General features: G+C 34.9%; 1 protein-coding gene across 1 annotated transcript in view; it reads left to right on the forward strand.

Annotated features, from left to right (window-relative positions):
* DNAJC1 (DnaJ heat shock protein family (Hsp40) member C1) overlaps positions 1–23,113 on the forward strand; it is a 188,701-nt gene that overhangs the window by 64,621 nt on the left and 100,967 nt on the right. The window contains exons 3-7 of the mRNA XM_008510636.2: positions 384–430; positions 6,950–7,115; positions 7,980–8,077; positions 9,057–9,150; positions 21,293–21,383. Coding sequence (XP_008508858.2) covers positions 384–430; positions 6,950–7,115; positions 7,980–8,077; positions 9,057–9,150; positions 21,293–21,383 — 496 coding nt within the window. The remainder of the gene's footprint in view (positions 1–383; positions 431–6,949; positions 7,116–7,979; positions 8,078–9,056; positions 9,151–21,292; positions 21,384–23,113) is intronic.

Here is a 23,113-nt window from a genome sequence, read left to right on the forward strand (position 1 = left end):
TAATGTGTATATATATACTTTAACTTGATTTTTTACAAAATATGTTTTTACCAACATTTTTTATATTAGGATCTCTAAATTCTTAGAGGGCCGTAAGTGTCATAGTTTTCTGTCTAAATTACAGCTTTTGCTTTTAAAAAGTACTTTTTAAGATAATTATTACTTTTGCATCTTTCAGAAAGATTTATTTTCATATCAAGTGTGTTTTAACTCTTAAGGTCCTACTAAAAACATAAAATGCTACTTATAATTAAGATTTTATCTCTTCATCGTATATAGGAGCACATAGGGTTTTCTGCATATGCATTATAGTGCATTCACCTTCCTAAGTGATTTCTTACAATTGAGAGTATTTTTATTTTAAAGTAATCCTTCTATTTTAGTTGGTGGCCATTTATGAAGTTTTAAAGGATGATGAACGAAGGCAGAGGTGAGTGTTCATTTCTACTTTTGAATAAGGTGTTATCATTTGATGTCTCCATTTACAAAGGAAAGAATTATGTCTCATTAAACATTTTATTTGTTAGTATTTTATTTTTGTTCTTTCCAAGAAATGCAACGTTTTTAAAATGTGTGATCAGAGCAGCGTTAATTTCTATTGAAAATATTCACTAGGTTGATTCAATACTTACAGACTTCAGGATCATGACTCATAATGCTAGCAAGTCATGGCTTCATTAGATAAGATTTTTAACATGAGTGTCTATGCCCTGGGAAATTCAAATACCACTTGGCTTCGAACAAATGCCCGTTCCTTTTTGGTCTATCAGTAATAGTTCCTATCTGTGCTTGGTGATCTTTTATTTTTGCTGTTCTTTAAATGTTTTGGAATTAGGCTGTTAGTGATATTCAAGTTATTACCATTGCTTAACGTTTCCTCACTGAAAATAATAAACCCGATTTGTGAGAGAACAGACTTGTATAAGTCTGTAGAAGGTAAGAGTGGAAGGAAAATATTTCCTTCTTTCTACTGTTTCTTTTGCCTCCTTCCCTTCCCTTCCTCTGCTCCAGGACTGCGTTAGGGTTGAACTTGAGTGTGCAGGTAGCCCTCCCTCTGAGGCTGCTCTGTGCCGTTGCAGAGGAGTCGTACTGTCTTTACCTCGTGGTTCACGGTGCAGTGACTCAAGAGGAGGCTGCACCGAGGCCCTTTCCTCTCCGACTTCAGAAGGTGCGGAGCGGAGGCACTATTGAGTGAGCTTCAAACGTGAAGTCAGACCCACAGCCAGAAACGCATTGTGCATCGCACCTCAGGACAGACACACACACACAACGAAAACAAAAATTTTACAGAACACTTCTTACTGTGTGTGAAACAGACTGATATTTTCTATTCTAGGCTAGTCTAGACTAGTCTTTTTTTTTTTTTTTCAAGCCATGCTGGTTGGATATTTGAGATTTTAGGCTCCTAAAATCTGTCTCTTTCTTTGGGGGCTAATATATATTAAAGACAACCCCGAAAAATTATGCTATGTGACGTTCTGAATCTTTCTTCAAATGTGTTATCTGGAATTATTCTATATCCTGAAATGTTAGCTACTATTCTCCGTTCTCATCTTAACTCTTTAATTTGAATGCCTCAATTTGTCAGATTGCAAAGCGAGGACTCAGGATAGTCTCTCGAAGTGTTCTTTGCTTTATAACAAGGGTTGGCATTGGTCCAGATACCAAAGCAGACATTCCTCTAGTTTGAGATAATCCATAGTGTTGAAAGAGTCCTAGAAGTGTGTTGAAAGAAGTGTTGGTCATTCTGTGCATATTTTCTAGTTGGTTTCTCTCACTGAGTCCCTAGTTTTGTTTCACACATCAAGAATGTGTCTGTAAAGATAGCTTTAGTTAGCCTCCCGACCTCTCTGGCATCAGATTTTGTCCTTTTGTTTGTTGTTATCTAAAAAGTCAATAATAAACTTTGAAACAATTTCTTTCAATCACTGAAATTATTTATATATTTTCAGAACAAATCACTTCTTAGGTATAAGTTGTTTCTTTATTAACATAGACTCATCTCACGTTTTCTTTTTAGAATTAGTTCCCTTTGCATTTATTTCAGAGTGTTAGTAGGGAAAATGGATCTGACAGTTACACAAACAGCTGTAGTATTTATACCCCCTGAGGCACAAGTAACTCTTTGGTCACTGGTTTTCCTTGAGGCAAAAGTCTTAACTAATCAAGCTGAGAATCACTCCTGTAAAGCTTGCGCCTGAGGCCAGGTGACCTATGAGTATTTAAACATATAGGAGAAATGCTCTTCTACAGACAATTACCTGATGTTTATAAATCCTTTAGGAAAGAAAAAAAAGAGAGAGCAGTGAGTTTTAGCTTCTAAAAGAAGATTATCTCATACTAGTATTAAAAAATGCTCTTTGGAATCACAATTGTTTATTATAAATATTCATTAAATCAGTGCTTTTAAATGTATAAGTAACCTTCCAGAAATCTGCAGTTTGGAAAATTGTCATAGACATGTTTTCCTCTTTATTTTCCTTACAAATGATTGTGTTTTCCCCCAAATCAGGTCTATTCTTTTAAATTTTGGTGTAAAGGGGAATAGCAATAGATAGATAAAATAGCAAACTGGGTTGTTTTTTTTAAGGAAAAAGCAAATTTTATATTATTTTCTAAACTGCCTTATTTAGGTATAATTTACATACCGTAAAAGTCACCTTTTTAAGTGTACAATTCAGTGATTTTTAGTAAATTTGCACAGTTGTGCTAACCACCGCAGTCTAGTTTCAGAACATTTCTGTCACCTCAGAACCTTCCCTTAACCCGTTTGCTGGTAACCCCCCTCTGACCCGCCCCAGGCGGTCACTGATCTCTTTTCTGTGTCTGTAAATTCGTCTTTTCTGGACATTTCATATTCATGAAATCATGTAATATGTAGTCTTTTGCACCTTCTTCTATTATAATGTTTTTGAAGTACATTCATATTGTAGCATATACCAGTAGTTCGCTCTTTTTTATTGCTGAATAGTATTCCATGTGCCACTTTTGTTTCTCCATTCATCAACTGATAGACATTTAGGTTGTTTCCACTTTTTGGCTTGGATGAACAATGCTGCTATGAATATTCACATACAAGTCTCTGGGTGAACAGATGTTTTTCATTTCTTTTGGGTAGATTCCTGGGAGTGCCATTGTGAATAAACTTTTAAACCTTCTTTCCTCCCAAAGGCTAGGCATGAAAATAGCAAGTTTTCCTATTAGCATGAGGAAGCATAGCATAGCAGCCTTTTCTGAACACCTTAGGTAACTAGCTTATTTGGGGGCATAGCAGCTCAGCTATGTTCTGACATAAATTTCTATACAGGTGCCCTGAGTGTTAGCTGAAATAAAGGACGTAAGTAGATACCAATCATTGCATATGTACAGCAGACTCTGCTTTAGTAATATTAGCATATTTACTTTTGTTTAGATTCTATTATAAATTTTTAACCAGTGTTCTTTTGCTAACTCAGGTGTGCAACTTTAAAGTTGTTTTTTTAATGTTGTTTATTTTATGGCACTGTATTCATAAAAGTTGAATCTATGTTTTTAGTTTGCTAAATTAAAATCACATTTTATTTACAAATCCAGTTAAAAATATAGTTACCTGAGCCTTAATCTGCTAAACTTTTACAAATCCATTACTTAGTTATTATAAATTTAATTATAGATGTGTTTGAATAATAATAAACATTAACCTGAGAATAAGAAATCCATCTTAGCACCTTCCCTAATTAGGAGATAGAAGACACCTATTATGTACAATACATAAAGTGCTGTGTACCACATTTTCCAGCATATATATGTATTTCATAAAGGAGAGTAAGATCAATTAATTTAGACTTGTTTTCTGTTTATGATCTTTGTGCAGTTAATTTTTACTCTTCGGTTCAAAATGTGACCTAAATGAATGTTGTTATTATTGGTTTAAGCTAAAAATTCAAAAACTTCATATGGTGGCAAATTCACAATTTAGGCAAATGCTAGAATTATTTAAATATTCATTTTCATAATATACACATTTTCTATTTTAGCTTCATAGTTACTGTTTTATATTTCAAAATATACTATTATTTTAAATTTACATAAATTGTTTTCTGCTGGTAATATAAACGTTTTTAGATTTATTTGCTTTCCAATGTTTATATTATAATAGGCTAAATATGTTTGATGAATTGCAGATTATGGAATGGAACTCACTCATGATTATGTAACGATTATTTTATGTTCTCATGTACATTTTAAGAGAATCAAATAAAGTAAACATATATTAGGCCATATGTTGGATGTGTGGAATTGATCAATTAATGTTTTAAATTCCAAGATAATGCCTTTACAGTTCCGTATATGTTTTGCATTAGTGAAATTTTCATCATAGAGATTTACTTTTGTGTATTCTTATGACACATTCGTGCGTGTGTACATTCTTAATCTGGTTTTAACAAATTGTTAAGAGCAGTTTCTATGAGCTCAGTTACAGAACATCTTAACAGTGTTGTGTTAAATATAGAAAAAGCATAACAGTGATGTTTTAAGTTTTATGTGTTGTCAACACAACATTTTTTGAAAATAACGTGAATATAGTGTCTGTGTATATTTTAAGAAATACCTTTATTTTTTCAGTGTTTCGGGAAGGCAATGATTTATCTTTTAACAGCGTATATTTTAAAAAGTGAACTATAATAGAAGCTATCTTCCCTTGAAATGGCCAGTCGTGTGAGCCATAATGTTCATTGATAGTAAAATCAATAGAGCATTGATTCTAAGCGTAATCCTTGGAGACGGTTGTTTAGAGTGGCAGACGTCGCCTAGTAAACATCTAGTTCTGTTTCATGTGTTTAGGGCATGAGGTTTTGCTGTCTTGAATTTGGCTGTGCACGAAATACAATTTATATGTGGGGCAGAAAATAGTAGCTATTAGCAGATACATAGCGTTTCAACAGTGATAGTGATAAAATATTTGATATGAGATTCATAGCTTATGAGTTCAGCTGTGGTTTCTTCCAGTACAGTTTAGACCTAAAACAAATTCAATACTTAGTAATGCTCTTAGGGAATTGTTGCCTCTTTCTTGAATGTTCTTTATTAATAACCACACTTTTTACGTGAAGTTATTTCATGGGAAAGATTAACTAAAAATAATGATTTTTATATTCACCTTTTTTTTCCCTCAACAAATCTGAAGTTGAATGTAGGTTTGGAATAAATTCAGGACTTAACATTCACTGGACTTCATTCACATGTTGTAATCTTGTGTTATACCACTTGAAACCTTTTTGCCAATCCATTTCTAATTTAAAATGAGTCAGTTTTTACAAAAATTTAAACATAAATTTTTGAGGACAGAAATGATAGCTTTTGATGAAATCATATTATTGTATCTTGATATTAGTGTTCAAGAATTGCTATAAATATTGAAAAAAAGAGAACATTTTACATCAAATTTTGTCTGCTCCAGCTACCACACAACCATATTTTAATTTGTAGACTCTTGTATGCTGCACAATTGCCGTTTAAGAATTTAGTACTAATTAATGTCCTTTGCTCTGAACATTGGTTATTCTGATCTGCCACTATTATTAATAATCTAAGTGGATCTAAAAGTCAGGTTTTCTAGATTTGCTAATAAAATATATTTTGAATATATAACCAGTATTTTTCTACTGAAAAAAGAAGTTGCCTGTAATAAATCCTCCGCTTTATTTTTTTTAGCATATCTCCAAGGTATCAATTTAATAACTATCAAAGTAGCTACTGCAGTTGTTGCATTTAAATTGATTTACATGTCAAGACTGGCAGTTTAGCAGCTGCGCTATTATTCCTAGATCGGTCAATTTACTTGAGAAAAACCTACTACTGAGTTCTACTGACCTGCCTGACAATATAGGCCCTATTTCTATTCCTGTAATTAGGCCTGCGACTAACTCAGAATATTTTTAATTAAAATATTTTGGTCAATGTGTTGCACCAAATTAGGCCTTTCAGTGAAGATTTAATTCTGGAAATAGTGTGATTAGAATATTTAATGAGTTGTGTTCAATTAAGATTAACAGGTTGCGTGTTTTGAACATACAGTGTTTGTGTGTGACCATTTTGAGTTTTGCAATCATAAATGTTACTCCTGATTTTTAACCATAAAAATATTTGCCTTAATAACTGTCTGACAGGTGAATTTAAATCCCGTTGAAATTTTATTCTAAAGAAAGCTGATTTAAAATGCGTTACTAGGAAGGCTTTTATGTGTTATGTTCTTCCCTTCCAGCAAAGCCAAAAATGAGGAAATAACCACTTAAATGTTTACAAATAAACAGTTTTATTGAGAAATCTGACATAAACATTGGTTGTTTCCACGTCTCTTTCAAATTTGGGAATTTTTTATTTTTTAAACAAATATGAGCAATACAAAATTAAAAGGTGTTCATTTTATAGGCTTTTACATCATTAAGAAGCTTGGATAAAATATGTGTAAATATTTCAACCTGGAACCATGGGACAGGGGTTGGAAATAAAAGCACTGACTAGAACATTTATCCTGAATTTGATTTAATTACTGTATAATTCATAGGAGCAAACAGAGCTCTAAGCTTGGTTTTTCTCCCTTTGAGCTTCTTCCTTTTGTTGCTGACTTCTGTGGTGGGGTCTTTACCGCAGGCTGTGACAGAGAGGTAGACACTCTGGCTCCTTCGGTTTAGATGTCATTCCAGGAGTCCCATCACTGGGCTGCTGTAACAGTGCAAGATCTGGTGTCCACAGGCTGTTGCTGTGTGCCTTTTTGAAGGTTGTCTGTGACAGGACCTACGTACAGCGTTTTGAATTTATAGACCATCAGAATGCTCATAATCTACATAAGTGTTATCTATTTTGGAGAAATTCTTTTCTCTTTCCTCTTTTTAAATATAGGTACAAATAAAGTTTTTTGTTTTTATTTTAAACTCCCCATGAAAAACTGTTATCTTTGCTCCTGTAGGTATGATGATGTTCTGATCAATGGCCTTCCAGATTGGCGACAGCCTGTGTTCTACTACAGGCGGGTGAGAAAAATGAGCAACGCTGAGCTGGCATTACTCTTGTTCATTATTCTCACAGTGGGTCATTATGCTGTGGTTTGGTCAATCTACCTGGAAAAACAACTGGTAAGTTTAGGTAATAAATCAAATGATCTGGCCTCTTTAATTTTATATGGAATTTCAGAGATTTATTTTTCAACTGATGAAAATTTCACTTTTTCTATATACCACATTCTAATAGCTTTGTACTCAGTATTTAGAGTTTGATATGTTTCTAAGTCAAGAAGAACCCACGACTTAAGAAGAAAATATCCTTCTTTTTAGAAATATGATATTTGAGTTATTATAAAATTTTGTGAAGGCCCCAATATCTGGGTGAAAATTAGAAGGTAGAGCCATGTTTTATTAATTAACATTTTCCAAATAGAAATATTTTTTATGTAAAAATGATTTTAGAAATTTTTGTGTCACGGGCCCTTATGTAAAGAATGTTTACTTTAAAAGTTTTAACTAAGACTTGAGTATAATTTTATAATTTCAGAGATCAGTTGGTTAAAAAATTATTACCTTTTTTTAGTCTACTGCTACATAGTTTATTCTGCTATGGATTTTTATTTATATACTAAAGATAATCAAGCATATTTATCAGTATTCATGAATTAGCATCTGTTTACTCATTCTTTTTGAAGTGACATGATTAAAGTTGGATGAATGAGAAAAAGTAAGTTGAATGCTTTCTCTTCTTAGCAAACTTTGATTGCTATGGAGATACCCATGACTGACAGTGCTGAACTTATGTGTGTTTAAGGCCTGGATGCCATGGCAACAGTTATTGTTAGAGATTGATGATTTTACTTAGTCATGTTGGACCCTACATACATTTGCGTAAATGTTCCCTCTGTAATGTTTATCCTTCACAGAAGACTCTTGATAGCGTTTGAAGAGTGCGTGTTAATGATAACCTGTAACCGTAATTCTTTCCACATTAAGGATGAGCTGCTGAGTAGAAAAAAAAGAGAAAGAAAAAAAAAGACAGGCAGCAAGAGCGTGGATGCATCAAAACTTGGTGCTTCAGAAAAGAATGAAAGGTGGGAGCATAGAAAAATATTTATAATTTGAAACTGTTTTAAAGTATGTCTTTAATATGATCCGACTTCTCAGTATATCCATTTCAGATGTGCTAATGTTTACATCTGTAGTAGGTTTATAAAAGACTAATAATGTGCCATAGTTGATGAGACAAATTCTAATCTTAAGCAAAAGTTCTACAAGTTTTTTTCCCCTTGTAAAGTGTTAGTATATATTTAAGTAATTAAACCCCCAAATTCTTGAAGTTTGAAATTTGTATATTGGACTTTAGAAACAAAGTATTCCTACAAGAAGCTATCACTTCAGTGTTTAGTTCAAGAGTGACAATATGTAGAGAGGCAGTGATGTGCAGAACACTCAGAAAGATACCACCGTTTCTGCTATCGATTCATAGAAAGAAAGAAAGGCCTTAAATAGTTCACACAGCAGGGCAGGAACTGGATCGATGTGAGATGGAGATCAGAGACTGTCCTGCCTGTCTTCCGTTCTGGTGACATCAGTGAGCAACGCTTCAGTGAACTGCAAATGACATTAATTTTTATGTATTGGTTTGTTTATGCGACAGTCTTCATATCTGCTTGTCAGCACTTGGGAACACTCTGACGATGTTTAGTCTTTTGTAGCTGAAGTAATCGTGAGGTTTAAGAATTCATTTTGCAGAACTGATAAAAAGTCCAGGTTAGAAAGAGGGCTTTTGTTTCTTTATCTTTATAACTTGATTAGAAGCCGCCTTCCCCAAAATCTTAGCCTCCATTCTCCTGCTTGCTATGTATATTGCCTTTGTTGTAACTACTGTATTTCATGATAAAATAAGTCAGATTAAGTGTTAACTGTCATAAATATTTCATAGAAAATTTTCTTAATTTTTTTGTTGAAATAGCCATTCAAAACAGAAATCATCTATTATAAAAATATTTTCTTGTTCAACTTTCTCTCTGTATTTTGAGTCTTTGTTTTTGTTTTTTGTTTTCCCTTTAGACTGCTGATGAAACCACAATGGCATGATTTGCTTCCATGCAAGCTGGGCATTTGGTTTTGCCTTACACTAAAAGCATTGCCTCATTTAATCCAGGTAAAATGTACCTCTCTGATATAATATTAGATGCTTTCATTTTAATTATTCATGAAATAGTTTTTGCCATGTCTGCTCTCTGAATGCTGATATGCAGTGGCTGCTTCATAATGCTGATTGAACCTGAATAGTGTTTTTATCAGTGTAAACCTAATCTAGAATAGGTTAAAATTATTTAGATATCGATTCCTATAACTGTTTTTTACATTGCTTATAGAACACCTGAGAATTCTAAGACACTGGAAAAAGGAAAAAAAAATACTATCTTTAGGAAAGTTATAAAGGCAATAAAAATTTAATCAGCTGTTATCATTTAAGTTGTATCCAGTAAAAGAGAACGGGACTCAAACAGTTTGCACCCATTATTTTAAAAGTATTTAAATGCATAGCATAAAAAAAATTTACATGAGCATCTGTATAATTATGCAAAATATGCATTGCTTTCCATTTTATTTGCAACTTTAAGAGGAGTGAGGATATTTTGTCTTAGACTGGTAGTCAAAGTCTCTGTTGCTAGTTACTCTTGATCAGACAATAGAATGTGGGTACGTGTTACATTTCCATGGCAATTTCTCTTATTTTTTTCTAGTTAGCATACCAAAGCATATTTTATTAAATTATTACTTGGCTAATAGTAACTATTGCATCTGGTTAGAAAATTCTCAACACATAAACATAATATTTGAAAGTATTATATTTGAAACTATTATATATAATAGTTTTGGTGTATAAATTTTGAGAATCTTTGAAGTTGCAATTTTAGGGAGGAAATGTTTCATTTTAGAGAATAAATATTTAGAAAAAGCTAGAAAGCCAGATAATTTCTACCAAGTTCTACCCACTGTTTTTCGTATATCAGAGCTGCTTTCCTAATCTTTTAAGGAAAGGAATGACTCCAACTTCTACATTTTATGCTCCTTTTTCCTGTCTAATGAAAATTTTATATTTGAAGGAGAAATGAACTAAAAATCATTAGTACCTTTCTTTCTAACCTTTGAGAAATTATTTACCAGTTCTTCCATCAAAATAGTTCATATTAATAGTTATTGTTTATGTAATTGTGTGTTTTGCTTTCAGTTAACAGAGAAAGTTGAAGTATTTTGGTAATTTAAAAGCTTTGTTTTTCACTTGTTTAACACATTATATTGTTTATTTGAATAAAACCCCACAATGCTTGTATGCTATTTTATGTAGGACCTAATAAGAGAAGGAAAGTGTATTTATCATACCAGTATGTTTGTGAGAAGATGTGACAGAAAAATATTTTAGGACGTATTCTTATGTTTTTTTAAGAGTGTTTATTTTTTGCCAGCTTTAGAGTCTATGCAATAGGCGAACCAAAGTGTAGATGAATTTAGAAGTATAGTTATGAGACATCATAAATAGAATATGGCGTAAAATGTCAATCTGAAACATTTCTTTGTAATTTTAATCTAAATCATTTGAAACAACATTTATTTGGTAAAAGTAACATACTGCTTGGTAAGCATGCATGGTAATTTGCAAAAATAGAACCAATATATTCAGATCGCTTAGAGTTACAAGTTATTATTTTAACTTATCTGCCTATGGTATCTAGACCCAACAGATTAAGTGTTTTGCCTGATCATAAATTTATAGAAAACTTACAAAAATAGGGAATTTTGCAAAAGCTTTTTAGTCCCTTTAGAACCTCTATTTTCTTAAACTGTTGGATCAATTTGATTTTTAAAGTTTTTACTTACTTGGTGGTACCTGTTGCCTTTCAACTTTGAGATGCTAGGCATTAGGTTTTCAAAACCTTGTAAATCTAATTTTTAAATTTTGTTCTAATTATTTCTTCCTGATAAATGCACTCCAAGAAGAAAAACAAGACAATTTTCCTTTTTAAAATTAATTAATTAATTATTTTTAATTATTTTATTGAGGTCATGGTGGCTTATAGCACTGTGAATTTCAGGTGTACATTATTATATAGAAAATTTTCCTTTTTTTAAGCAAATGCTCGATATTTTAATTCTGCTTTGAGGACATAAGACTAGTTTTTCTCATGTTCACTAACAAAATAATGTACTATAGTGGACTCTTACACAAATCGTAATGGTGAAAATATTTTAGATTGATAAACATATAGCTCATGCTTTCATAAGCATCAGCAAAGCAATACTGAATAGTTGGGTTAGGATTAGATTTTTGTCTCCTTTTTTTCCTTCTCAGTCTGCTGTGACCTTTGTATTAATTTATCATCCGTAAAACTGTGTAATGTGAGAACATACATCTTATTTACAACATTGATGTTTTTATGTGGCACTTTTGTGAGATCTTTCTATGTAAGATATTTATGAAATTTAGAATAAGCCCTCTTTATGTGAAGCAGTCCTGATTGGCAATCGGTACAGTGGTCAAAAAAGAGCCCCACTAGAGCCCTAAGTATAAAAATTGATACATATGGCCTGAAAAGTTTTAAGCATATACTTTATTCACCACTCTTGTGATATAGGATCATTGTTTATTTTTAAATAGGAGCCCTCCTTCTTGCATAAACCATACATATAATCTTGGTTTCTTTAAGGACAAATTTCCAGTTGATTTCTTTAAAGAAGAGTTGAACTAGATTCGGGAAGCAATGTTATTGGATAATCCTTAGAGGTTTTTATGATTTCCCCTACTCTTTTGTAATTGACTAACTTACATCTAGTCAACAGCATTTTTAGCAGCTCTTTTATTGAGCTTTCCAAAGTATCTACTTGGTTTTCGTAGAAATGACTCTGATTTTCTACTCACTTTTCATATTTTTTATATAATATTTAATTTAATCATATAATCACAATAACAAGTCTCACTGACACAAACAGGCTTAAGAACTAACACAACCCTCTCATACAAGCATACAGGCAGTTAGTTAAGCAGATAGCAGTTAGGAGAGTTTTACTTCTGTGTGTGAATCCCTTGAATTTCAAGAAAAGCTCCTTAAAACTGAGCTGCAAATACTCTGTGTAAGTATACAGCTATTGGGTAAGAAGGAGGGTCTAAGATGGAAGTGGGAGATTCAGAGACTTCCAGCAAATGGCTTTCACACTGGCAGAATCTGTACCAGAATTTTGTGCTTATCGTATCAACAGCTCTTCATCTCCAATTTTCATCCTCCCATTCTTCCTTAAATACCCATTCCTTTATTACACTTCACATACATATATATGGTTATCCGGTAGAATTTGGAAAAGTTGTGATTCTGGTTCAGCTTATGCTCCTAAATTCAGTATTTATTACTTAGCACTTAAGATACCTAAGAAAGCTCCTTATCGCCTAGTTAGTTTACTTAAATTATTTTCTATCTTCCTCACTCCGTCCCCCTCCAAAAATTTACAAATGAGAATAGTTATCTCAATATTTTATGTATAAAGCTTCTTCTTGTTATATGTTTAGAAAAACAGTTTAGCTGGTTTAATAAAAATTTATTAAACATATCAGAACAAGGCACTATAAGGAGCTATAGAGATGAATATGCCTTCTAGTACCTTAGAGTCAGGTAGAGGTTATAACACAGGAATTAAAATAATTATACAATATGGTGTGATAATAATACAATATGATATATAAGCTTCACATATGTAATATAAACAACGACTTCTGTAGATGTTCAGAGAAGTGAGATTGTCTCTATTTAGGATGACCAAGGAAGATTAAAAAGAGGAGCCACTTGAGTTGAGTCTTGAAAAATGAATAGACCCCATTGTACAACTGCTTTTTTTTAAAAAAAAGAAGATATCACACAGCCCGTTACTATCATCTAAGACTATATTCTCCATCTCCACACTCCGTATATAGTCATTTAGGAATTTACATTCCGGTAGATAAATCTGATATGACAAATTTATGATGGACGTTTAGACAGAATAAAGTTTATTGATAAGACAGTGAAGTATTTCCATCATACACATCTGTCAAAGATATGTGTGTATTGTTAGAACTGGAGGAGTCAGAGTACATAATGGGCAGGAGGCACTCGTAGTGGTTCTGTGATCGGGCCGGGTAGAAGTAAGAGCATGTCTTTCTTAGTTCCCTCGCTTTTTGAGACGATCCTATTACTTCCAGTGCTGGATTTTATTCCTTTCCTTTTCTCTGAAAAAATATTGGGAGAATTATAAAAATTGGTAGATTAGAAGAATGAGGCCAAAGAATTAAAAACTATTATACTTGATACATGTAAAATATTTGATAATGTTACATCAATATCAGATATTTCCCAGATGGAAAATATCCAAGGGAAAAATGTGTGGATATTAGTATCTTTAATGAAACCTATGCCCCATATCATTCATGTACCCACATAGGCAGAAAAGTAAAAAGTTAAATGAGAAACCAAAGAAAAAGAATCTGGAGAGTGTTTGTAAATTGATGCATAGATTGAAGGTTAGCGTGTGCACAGAGAGATGAGAGAACATTAGAGAAGAGTAAAATGCATAACTACGTGCAGAGAAGCTGGGGAAACTTGAGGAAATGTGTTTAGATAGTTAAGGAAGAAAGTGGAATGGTCAACAGAAGACATGGAACACGAGTTAGAATGTAACAGGGAACTTGGACTGCATCGCAGGAGTGTTGTGTGCTTTGAGGCTAGAATTTAATATTAACATTAAAAGTATAGCCCTAATGACACTTTCGTATCTTACTGGTCTGTTTCTGTTCTCATGGTAGTTTTGAAGGGAGTACACATTCTCTTGGAATCTGACCAAACTAGTCTTCTGTGTTGGCTATATTCAGCCTATAGCCCCAAGAAATGTTTTTAACCTCCAAAATGCCCTTCTTGGATATTTTTTAATTGATCGTGTATGTTCTGAAACATATTCATAGCCATGAAAGTACCAAACAGTTAATGAAATATAATCAACACTATATGTATATTTTCAATTTAACTCTTTTAACTTAGTTTATTTTTGTCACTGCCTATTTGTGTTGGAGCCCATAATAACTTAGCTTGTTAATACCATTAATTTCTCATACAAAATCAGTAAGTTCCAAACATCCCAAGTGGTTGCCAGTCTAAATCGTACTTTGTTCCTGGTTCTCTACATTTTCTGAGATGGAACAGGTCTTAAGTATTCAGAACTTACCTGCTTGATTGTTTGCTTCTCTGGGAATTCTCTATTCAAGTTTCTCTCTACCTGCTGTTACATTTCTCAGTAACAAAATTTATAAAACATAAAACTCCTTTAGGGAGCAGCCCCATGGCCAAGTGGGTAAGTTCACACGCTCCACTTCAGTGGTGCAGGGTTTCATCAGTTTGGATCCTGGGCACAGACATGGCATCACTCACCAGGCCGTGCTGAGGTGGCGTCCCACATGCCACAACCAGAACAACCTACAACTAGAATATACAACTATGTACCGGGGGGCTTTGGGGAGGACAAGAAAAAATAAACTCATTTAGGTGTACATTGCCTGTAATTGTAAATTTTTCCCCTTGTTAACTCCTGGTCCCACCTTTTCTCACTACCAAGCTGATCTTGTATAAACACAGTTAAGCTAAAAATTATTGGAGGACATTTCTGGCACGCATAGCCCCACCCCCATCAGGATTTACAGGTTGCCTAGGAGCAGTGTCTGAGAAAATAGAGGCATCTTTTCTGTAGCGCTGTGGTTTTCACCTTAAAAAATAAAGTAAAAGTTGCTTAGGAGAGTGAAGGGAATACTATACTTTATAGAACTGTCTATAAATGGAGGCATCCTCCCTCCCAAGAAGCTTCTCCCATGGGAACTACAACTGTGGACGAGCCTGGGGCTCACCCTCTCTACAGTCAGGCCTTTCCTTTCTAGCCCCTTCGCTTCTGCTGGCGGGGACTCTGTCAGAAACCAAATAAACAAAACATTCACAGTTAATTAGCAGGGAAAAAAGCTTATAAAAGGCTACGAGACATTTGTAGCAAGCTGAGTTGGCCTGCCCTTCTACTCAGAGTTAAACACAGACTTTCCAAGTGACGAGGAAGCTTACTTTTAGGACACTAATAACTTTCTTTAAAACTTTGCAGACTTACTTTATGTAGGGAATACATAAACAAATGAAGAAAGACAGAAAAGCCCTTCTGAATTTTTATAAGGCTGAAACTGTTACTTCTACAGAAGGACAGAGGGATACAGGAAAATTGGAAAGACCTCACAACATAAAACAAAGATTCCATTCCTTCTGCCCTCTGAAAGGAGGGCATAAGATATATTTAATCAGAGGTCCAAAGCAGAACATAAAGCATAGTTTTCTAGGCTAGACGTAGAAAAGATAAACACAAAACGTTAGTTAGGTAGGATGTTAGAAATACATAGTCTCATCAATTCCGTATTTTATCGATGAAAAATATTTAAGACTCAGATTGGTGAGGCAGTTTGCTAGAAATGAAACTTAAAGCAAATGAAAATAAATATTAAAATATAAGGACTATGAAAGCCAAGAAAGAAGAAATTTTCCAACAGCTGCATAACTAGCTGCGTAACTAGCTTTATAGTGAGTGAATAAGCTGTCTGATCTTATACTCCCTATCAGAGTATTCAGACTGCTTGTAATTAGTATAAAAATTGTAGCAGGATTCTTGCATTGGGTTGGGGCTGATAGATGACTTCTGCAGTCTCTTCTGCCTCAGCCCAAATGGAAAAAGTAGCTTTTATGGCTTGCATCTTACATCTCCTTGATTACTACTGACTCAGGCAGAGGAGGGCATAGCTTCTGGTTTTCTGTTTTATTTTTATTTTATTACTTCTTGTGAATTCAGTAATACTATAGTTCTGTAGAAAAATTTTTGACTCATATTCAAAGTATAGAATTTTGAAGCTTTCCTGTGTTCTTTATTATCATTTTATCTCACCATGTGTGTAATTCTGAGATTATAGTGTAAGTCAAAGGGAGAACAAAATTTGATCTAGAGCAGTTGACTTTGAGGGTAGATTTTGAGAAATGTACTTATGATAGTTTCCTGTGTTGAAGATTGTATTTTGTAAGCTTCAAACAAAAGAGGAGATTCATGCCGTCAGAGTCAGAAAAAGGAATGGAGCATCCTCCATCTTTTTTGCAGCTGCCTCTCCTCAGAGCTCTTCCAGGTCCCTTATTCCCATTGGGACAGGTGGCACTGTTTCCCTGCTCATACCACTCTAGATCAACTCCCTTTTTTCCTAAGTTTTCCTTGGATTGTTTGATATTTTGAAGTTTATATGGAGAATTAAAAGTAAACCAAAGCATGACAAATAATGCCAACTCAGCCTATTATTTTATCACTTAAATGAGCTATGTCAATAATGTTTAAAGAAAAGTTTATGATATGGATATCTTCCATCTCACAGCTCACTAACCTTGGAAATATTACATCTTCAAGGCTTAGATAAATGGCCATCATCATATGAAGCCTTTCCTCATCAGGCCAGCTGAAAACTTCCCAATGCATGTTCTCTGTACTAACTGCATAGCACTTACTACTTGAATTATAATCAGGATAGACTGACAGACTATGGTAAGGTACAGATCATCCTGAAATTCCAGTGACTTAAAATTTTTTTCTAGTTTATGCCACTTATCTATCATTGGTTGGTAGGAAAGGAGGCATTCTGCTCTAACTAGCCATTTAGAGATTCAGAACCATGACGTCTTCACCGTCTACTAGCTCTACCCATCTGGAACGTGTGGCCTCCTTGCCCGCTCTGCCAAGAGTAGAGAGCTGGAGGTTTGCACAAGTGTTTTGATGCTTTGGTTTGAAATGACACATGATATTTCCATCTGCAGCCCATCGAGAACTAGTCCCATGACCCCACCTAATATCAAGAGGATAAGAAAATGTGGGGAAACAGATAGAATGTTGGGTGAGCACCACTCTCTCTTCCAATAATCCATTCAACAAATATTGATTGAGTGCTTATTATGTGCCAGGTACTCTTCTAGGCCTTAGAATGATACAAAAACATTTTTTTTAAAGGCAAAAATCTCTGTTCTCATGTAGTTTGTATTCCACATTTAGGTTAATACTCATAGTTATTTTTATATATGCTTTAAGAGCAAGTGCTTGTCTTATCATATAATTTGCATATATCTTAAAGTCCAACACATATAATAATGGTTCAATAAATAAGTAAATATAGCTGTTTAATGTCTTCTTGTGCAGGAGTCCATGCTCTACAATTACATACAAAGAATACCCATGACATGTAAATTCTTTAAGTTAGCCATTTTTCTGTAATTAAAATCAGTCCCCTGCTTGATGTCTATGGAGACAAGCTTTGGGCCCTTCAAGAAATTTTTTGTTAAGTATTAAAAGAGTTGCTTCTAGAGTAAAAACTTTTGCTCATGTTCCATCCATAAGTATTATAAGCTCCTCAATTATACACACTTTTTCTGTTTGGAATAATGTAAACTCTGTAGTTTAAATACAGTATTATGGAGCTAAATCTAGGCAATCCTGAGCCCTGATTGATTGAAGTAAGCATTCATTCATTCATTGAATATTTACAAGCTTCTGTTAAATGCCAGGTAGTGTCTGCAAAGATGGATGAGAAGTTTATATCCACAAGAAATCACAATTGCCTGTGTAGGTAAACTGGGGCTTATTCTCGACTCAAAATGAGACTTTGTGTTTATTTTTTCTACTTAACAGTTATAAATTATCCCCTCGTGATGAATGGCAGGGAAAAAAGGTTGAAAACAACTGGTCTTATTCAACCCTCTTTGAATACCTGAATCCTCCCTAGAATACACCTTTAAGAATAGCCACCTGGTTGCTTCTTGAGTATTACTTCCAAAGTCAGTCTATTTCATTTGCTGGTAATTTTAATTATTAGAAAACTCTACATTTATCTAAAATCAAAACTTCCATCTCTGGAACCGTATGTAGTAATTTACATCATTCTTTCCTGAAATGACCCTTAAGATATTCTATGATAGTTGTCAGGTTATCCCCAATCATCTCATTTCCAATCCCTTTGAAATATTGTTTCAAGCTGCTTGCCATTTGATTACTTTCTCTTAAATCTTCCAGTTTGTCAGTGCATCTTCAAGTGTGGTACACCAGACCACACACAAGGATGTTTGGAGCAATGTAGGGTTTTTTGAGTAAAGTAAAATTATTTGAGGTCATAGGTTTATTAAAGAAGTAATGCTTCCTGGAGTAGGCATATTGTAATTATAATTTGAAAGTACAAGTAAGATGTGAAGGAAAGAAAAAGCTTGAGGAACATTTAAGTAAATGCTTAGAAATGGAGGGAAAGGAAGATGGGATCTTTGCCTGAACAGACTAGGGACTGTATTAAAACTAGGAATTAGGTGGAGTAGGTTAAGGTGATTGGGTGCCTTGCCATTCTCTGGTAAGTGTGGTTTTGGATCTAATGGGTATTTCAAAGAAGAGTTTTTAGTGGAATTCTCTGCTATAGCAGAAGGAAGAAACATTAGCAGAGAAATGTTCAAATTTAGTAGGACCACTAAGAAGAGATTGCTATTACCCAGCAAGAGGTTTTTGCATTGAGGTGAAGAGGGTTAGGTAAGGAGAAGTCATGAAAGCAAGAAGACAGGGGATTCTGATGGAGGAGTTTTGGTGAAGTACAAAGCAGAAAAAGTGACCCTTACTTTGCGCTGGAGAATAAGGTCCTTGGCAAAATGATGAAGTAATAATAAAAATAGGTAACACTTATGTAAGGCCTAACTGTGTGTAAGATGCCATTCTGCTTCACATATAATCACACATCCAGTCTTCACAACAGCTCTGTGAGTTAGCTCTGCTTTTGTTATCCCCGTTTTATGGATGAGAAGATTCACCCACAGAGAAGTGAAGTATTTTGCTGAATGTCACATAGCTAGTCAGATGGCAAAGCTGAGATCTTAATCCAGGTAGCCTGGGTCCAAAATCTGCCCTCTTAATCACTAGGTCGTATCTCGCTGTACTACACTGTGATGTTTGATTGCACCTACCTTCTTTCACATCTTATAAACAGTTCACCTGTGCCCTTCTTTTCTTGCATGGGCCACCTTTCCTGCTCCCCTGAAGGGGCCTTCCTGACCTTTAAAAGAAAAGTATTTCCCTAGTATTAGAAACTACTCCCTGAATGGGCCGAGCCCGGGGTCGAGTGGTTAAGTTTGTGCGCTCTGCTTCGGCAGCCCAGGGTTTCACCAGTTTGGATCCTGGGCGCAGACATGGCACTGCTCATCTGGCTATGCTGAGGTGGCATCCTACATACCACAACTAGAAGGACCCACAACTAAAATATATACAACTATGTACTGGGGGGCTTTGGAGAGAAAAAGGAAAAATAAAATCTTAAAAATAAATAAATAAACAAAAAAAAACTACTCCCTGGAAAGAAGCTAGTAAGCTCATTCATTCATTCTCACCAAAGAATAAATGACTTAATATAATGGTTTAATATAAAATAATACTCTTCCAGGGTTGAGTTTTTTAGGAGTGCAGGGAATGTTAAGTAAGAGGCCATAAAACCTTAACCCAAAACCCTGTTGAAATTTAAAGTATATATGGGCATGGGAGGGTGAGCAAGTTGGGTGTATGACCTTCTATGCTCTTCCAATTATACCGTATTTTAGCTGGCCCAGGGCTGTGGGAATCCTTCTAGTAGAAATGAAATAGGAACATAAAAGTGGGAATGGAAAGAGTGAGAGATACATCTTTATTAAACTGATTCATTGATATTAGAAATACCCTATTATTTCCCTAATTCATTATCAGATGGGAGAATTCTGATATAACCCCAAGAGACATAGACCCCAGGAGAAAGCTTAGCTTGAACAGTCAGATGAAAAGAGTTAATCCCATTCTGGAGTTTAAGTGTTCATGCATTCACTTCTGAATTGAGGCAGAGCCAAGGATTGATTTTGTTCCTTTATTTCTATAGAAATAAAACCCTCTCAGATGGGTCCATGATTTATGTGCTCTAGGAGTCTTACAATCTGGGAATATTACCCTGATACCTTGATACCTCTCTTTTTCTTATCCCACATCAGTCACTTATCAAGCCCTTTCTTTCTTTACAAGGTTTTTCATATATTTCAATCTAGTTCAGTTAAGTGAACACTTATTGAGTACCTGCTTTATGCCAGATACTATGCTCTGGGCACAAAAGTACCCCTATCTCACGTTCCTCATTTTCTAGGAGAGAGTATAGCATGATGCAAGCCATCATAGAAATGTGTTTAAATACAGAAGCAGTATACAAGAGAGAATTACACTGCTGGGGAAGATCAGGAAGACTTGCAAAGGTGGTGATGCTTGAATAGGGTTTTCAAGGATGAATAGAAGTTCTTCAGCATAATGGCAGGAGAGAAAAATCTTCTAGCTAGAGGGCAAAGCATACACAAAGATGTGGAAGCATAGCACAGTGTGACCTGGCAGCTACAAGCAGTACTGCTATAGAATAGATGAAGTTTGAGTCCAGGGTGGTGTAAAATGATCTGTTTTTGCTTTTTCATTGTCCAGATCTTCATATGCCTAGAGCATCAACTTGTTTATTTCCATGTCTGTGGTTATTGACGTCCTAGTCTTTTCTCGGTACTCTGCTAAAGTCTTGCCTATGTGCCACTCCTTGAGACTCAAGCCACTGTATCTTGATGCCTTAGTATTTGTGTCCAGTATGTGTCCTCAATCCTCAACCTTGCATGGTAGAAACTGGCCTCTCAGTGTGGTGGAAGGAGAAGTGACAGCTTTCATCTACTTGGTCATATAGGTTTCATAATCAGATTTGCATATAATAATTTTGAAAATCCTTAGGCGTTAAGGGACTAGTATGAAAATCGTGTTAGTACTTTGTTAGTCACAATAATGTAATTTACTGTACCAAATAATTCAGTTCAGCAAGTGTGCTTTTCTGCTGTCTGTCCATGCACTAGCACAATGCTGAGGAAATACACAATGGAAGAAAACAAGGAAGAGGAAACCTCCCTTCCATATCTGAGAGAAAAGCTATTACTTAAATTTACACTCATCAATTTCTGGCTTTAATCAGCTCTCCAAGAGAGAAAAATCATAGAGACGTGTTTATTCAGTGTCTTCTGTTCACCATAAAATTTGAAAACATAAACACAAAGAAAGACTACTTGCTAAATGAATATGCTGCTTTAAAATGAAGTTATGTGGAAACTACCCTCAAAGCAAACTGACTTTTATGTTAATTTATTTATAACTTCTTTTTTAAGGATGCTGGGCAGTTTTATGCTAAATATAAAGAAACAAGATTGAAGGAAAAGGAAGATGCATTGACTAGAGCTGAACTTGAAACACTTCAAAGTGAGTTTTAAACATTGTCTTATTGTGTTAACAATATCACATGAAAGTAATTATTTAAATTTGGATTTCCTCTTAAATTCAACAGTAATTAACCATTGTCTTACTGTGTTAACAATATCAAATAAAAGTGAGTATTTAAATTTGGATTTTCTCTTAAATTCAGCAATAATTAAATTTTCTGTGCTTTCTTTGCCACCCTCTAAATAGCTACTTGTACTTAAGGTATTGGATGTGGAGAATACTGTATTTGTAATTACTGAACCACCCTCAGTTCAGTATCATCAATGCAGGGCTCCAATCAACATGGGGTCCTATAGTTCCTCGAGTCCAGGAGGCATCCAGAGTCTAGAAAGTGCTACAGTACCCCAGGGCTGTAATTGTCATCTGGGTTTAGTGCCAAATCTATCCAATTGATCACCCAACTGGCCGTATTGCAGTACTAAATGGGAAACCTGAAAATATCTATGAGTTTTGTTGTGAAGGTCTTCGTTTCATTTGCAATATTATTATACACTATGAAAAACCTTCACTAAATTATCAGTGTGTTGAAGCCTTGCATTGAACACTGAAGACAGTTCTTGCTGATTTCAGGAAAAGTTGGACCTACTGTTAAAGAAGGCATTTTCCCAGTTCCGGTCTTTTTACCTAATTTTCCTTATCTGCATCTTTCCCACACACATATGCTCTGTCCCTTTACATTGTTTTGTTTTTATTCAGAGCCTTTAATTCTATTTAACATTACTTAATTTATTAATTTTGTTTACCGTCTGGTTCCCCCAGTAGAATGTAAGCTTCATGATAGTAGGGACTTCATATGTTTTGTTCACCGTCCATCCAAGTACCTTACAGAGTCCCTGGCACATAGTAGGTCCTTGATAAATACTTGTTGACTGAATTCATGGAGATAAAATCTGTATTCTTGTAAAAATTCCGCTGTGAGTATTTTTGGCTCAGACTTCATTCCCCTCCACCTACCTGGATTCCCAGAGAAGTATATGGTACTGATTTGGGCACAGGAGACAATAGAAAGATAATTGATACGCAGTCACTTCACGCCTACAATTGTATACACAAGCACCGCATGCGTAGTTTTACAAAACACCCTGTGTGCTTTTGAGGGTGTGCAGTAAAAGCTATTCCTGCTGCCCATGGAAGTAATTTAGCCAAATCACCCTGGAAAACAGCAGTGGTGGTATCAGTGTACCACACATCCAATATATAGAAAAATGGTAAGAGCTGTTTCCCTTCAGATCCTGAAATTCTAGCTTTCTGCCTTTACCCTGACACCAGACCATGGTCTGAGAAGAGAGAAGTATGTTCTCTCCAAACCCAGAGAGTACATTGCCACTACCTAAATGTGTAGCTTTGAGATTTTAGTTTCCTTATCTGTCAATAAACATGTTGGACTAGGTGATGCCAGTATTAGTTTTCTACTGCTGCTCTGACAAATGGCCACAAATTTAGTGGCTTAAACACAAATGTGTTATCTTACAGTTGTGTGGCTCAGAAGTCTGACATGGGTCTCACTGGGCTAAAGTCGAGGTGTATCAGGCAAGGCTGCATTCCTTTTCCAGCTTCTAGAGACCTCCCACCTTGCTCAGATCATGGCCCCTTCCTCCCTCCTCACAGCCGGCAGTGTTTCATCCCTCTGACTGTTCTTCTGTGGTCATGTCTCTGACCCACACTGGGAAAGGTTCTCTGCTTTTAAGGACCTGTGTGGTTAGATTGGG

Source organism: Equus przewalskii, chromosome 30, assembly GCF_037783145.1.
Source record: "Equus przewalskii isolate Varuska chromosome 30, EquPr2, whole genome shotgun sequence".
NCBI lineage: Eukaryota > Metazoa > Chordata > Mammalia > Perissodactyla > Equidae > Equus > Equus przewalskii.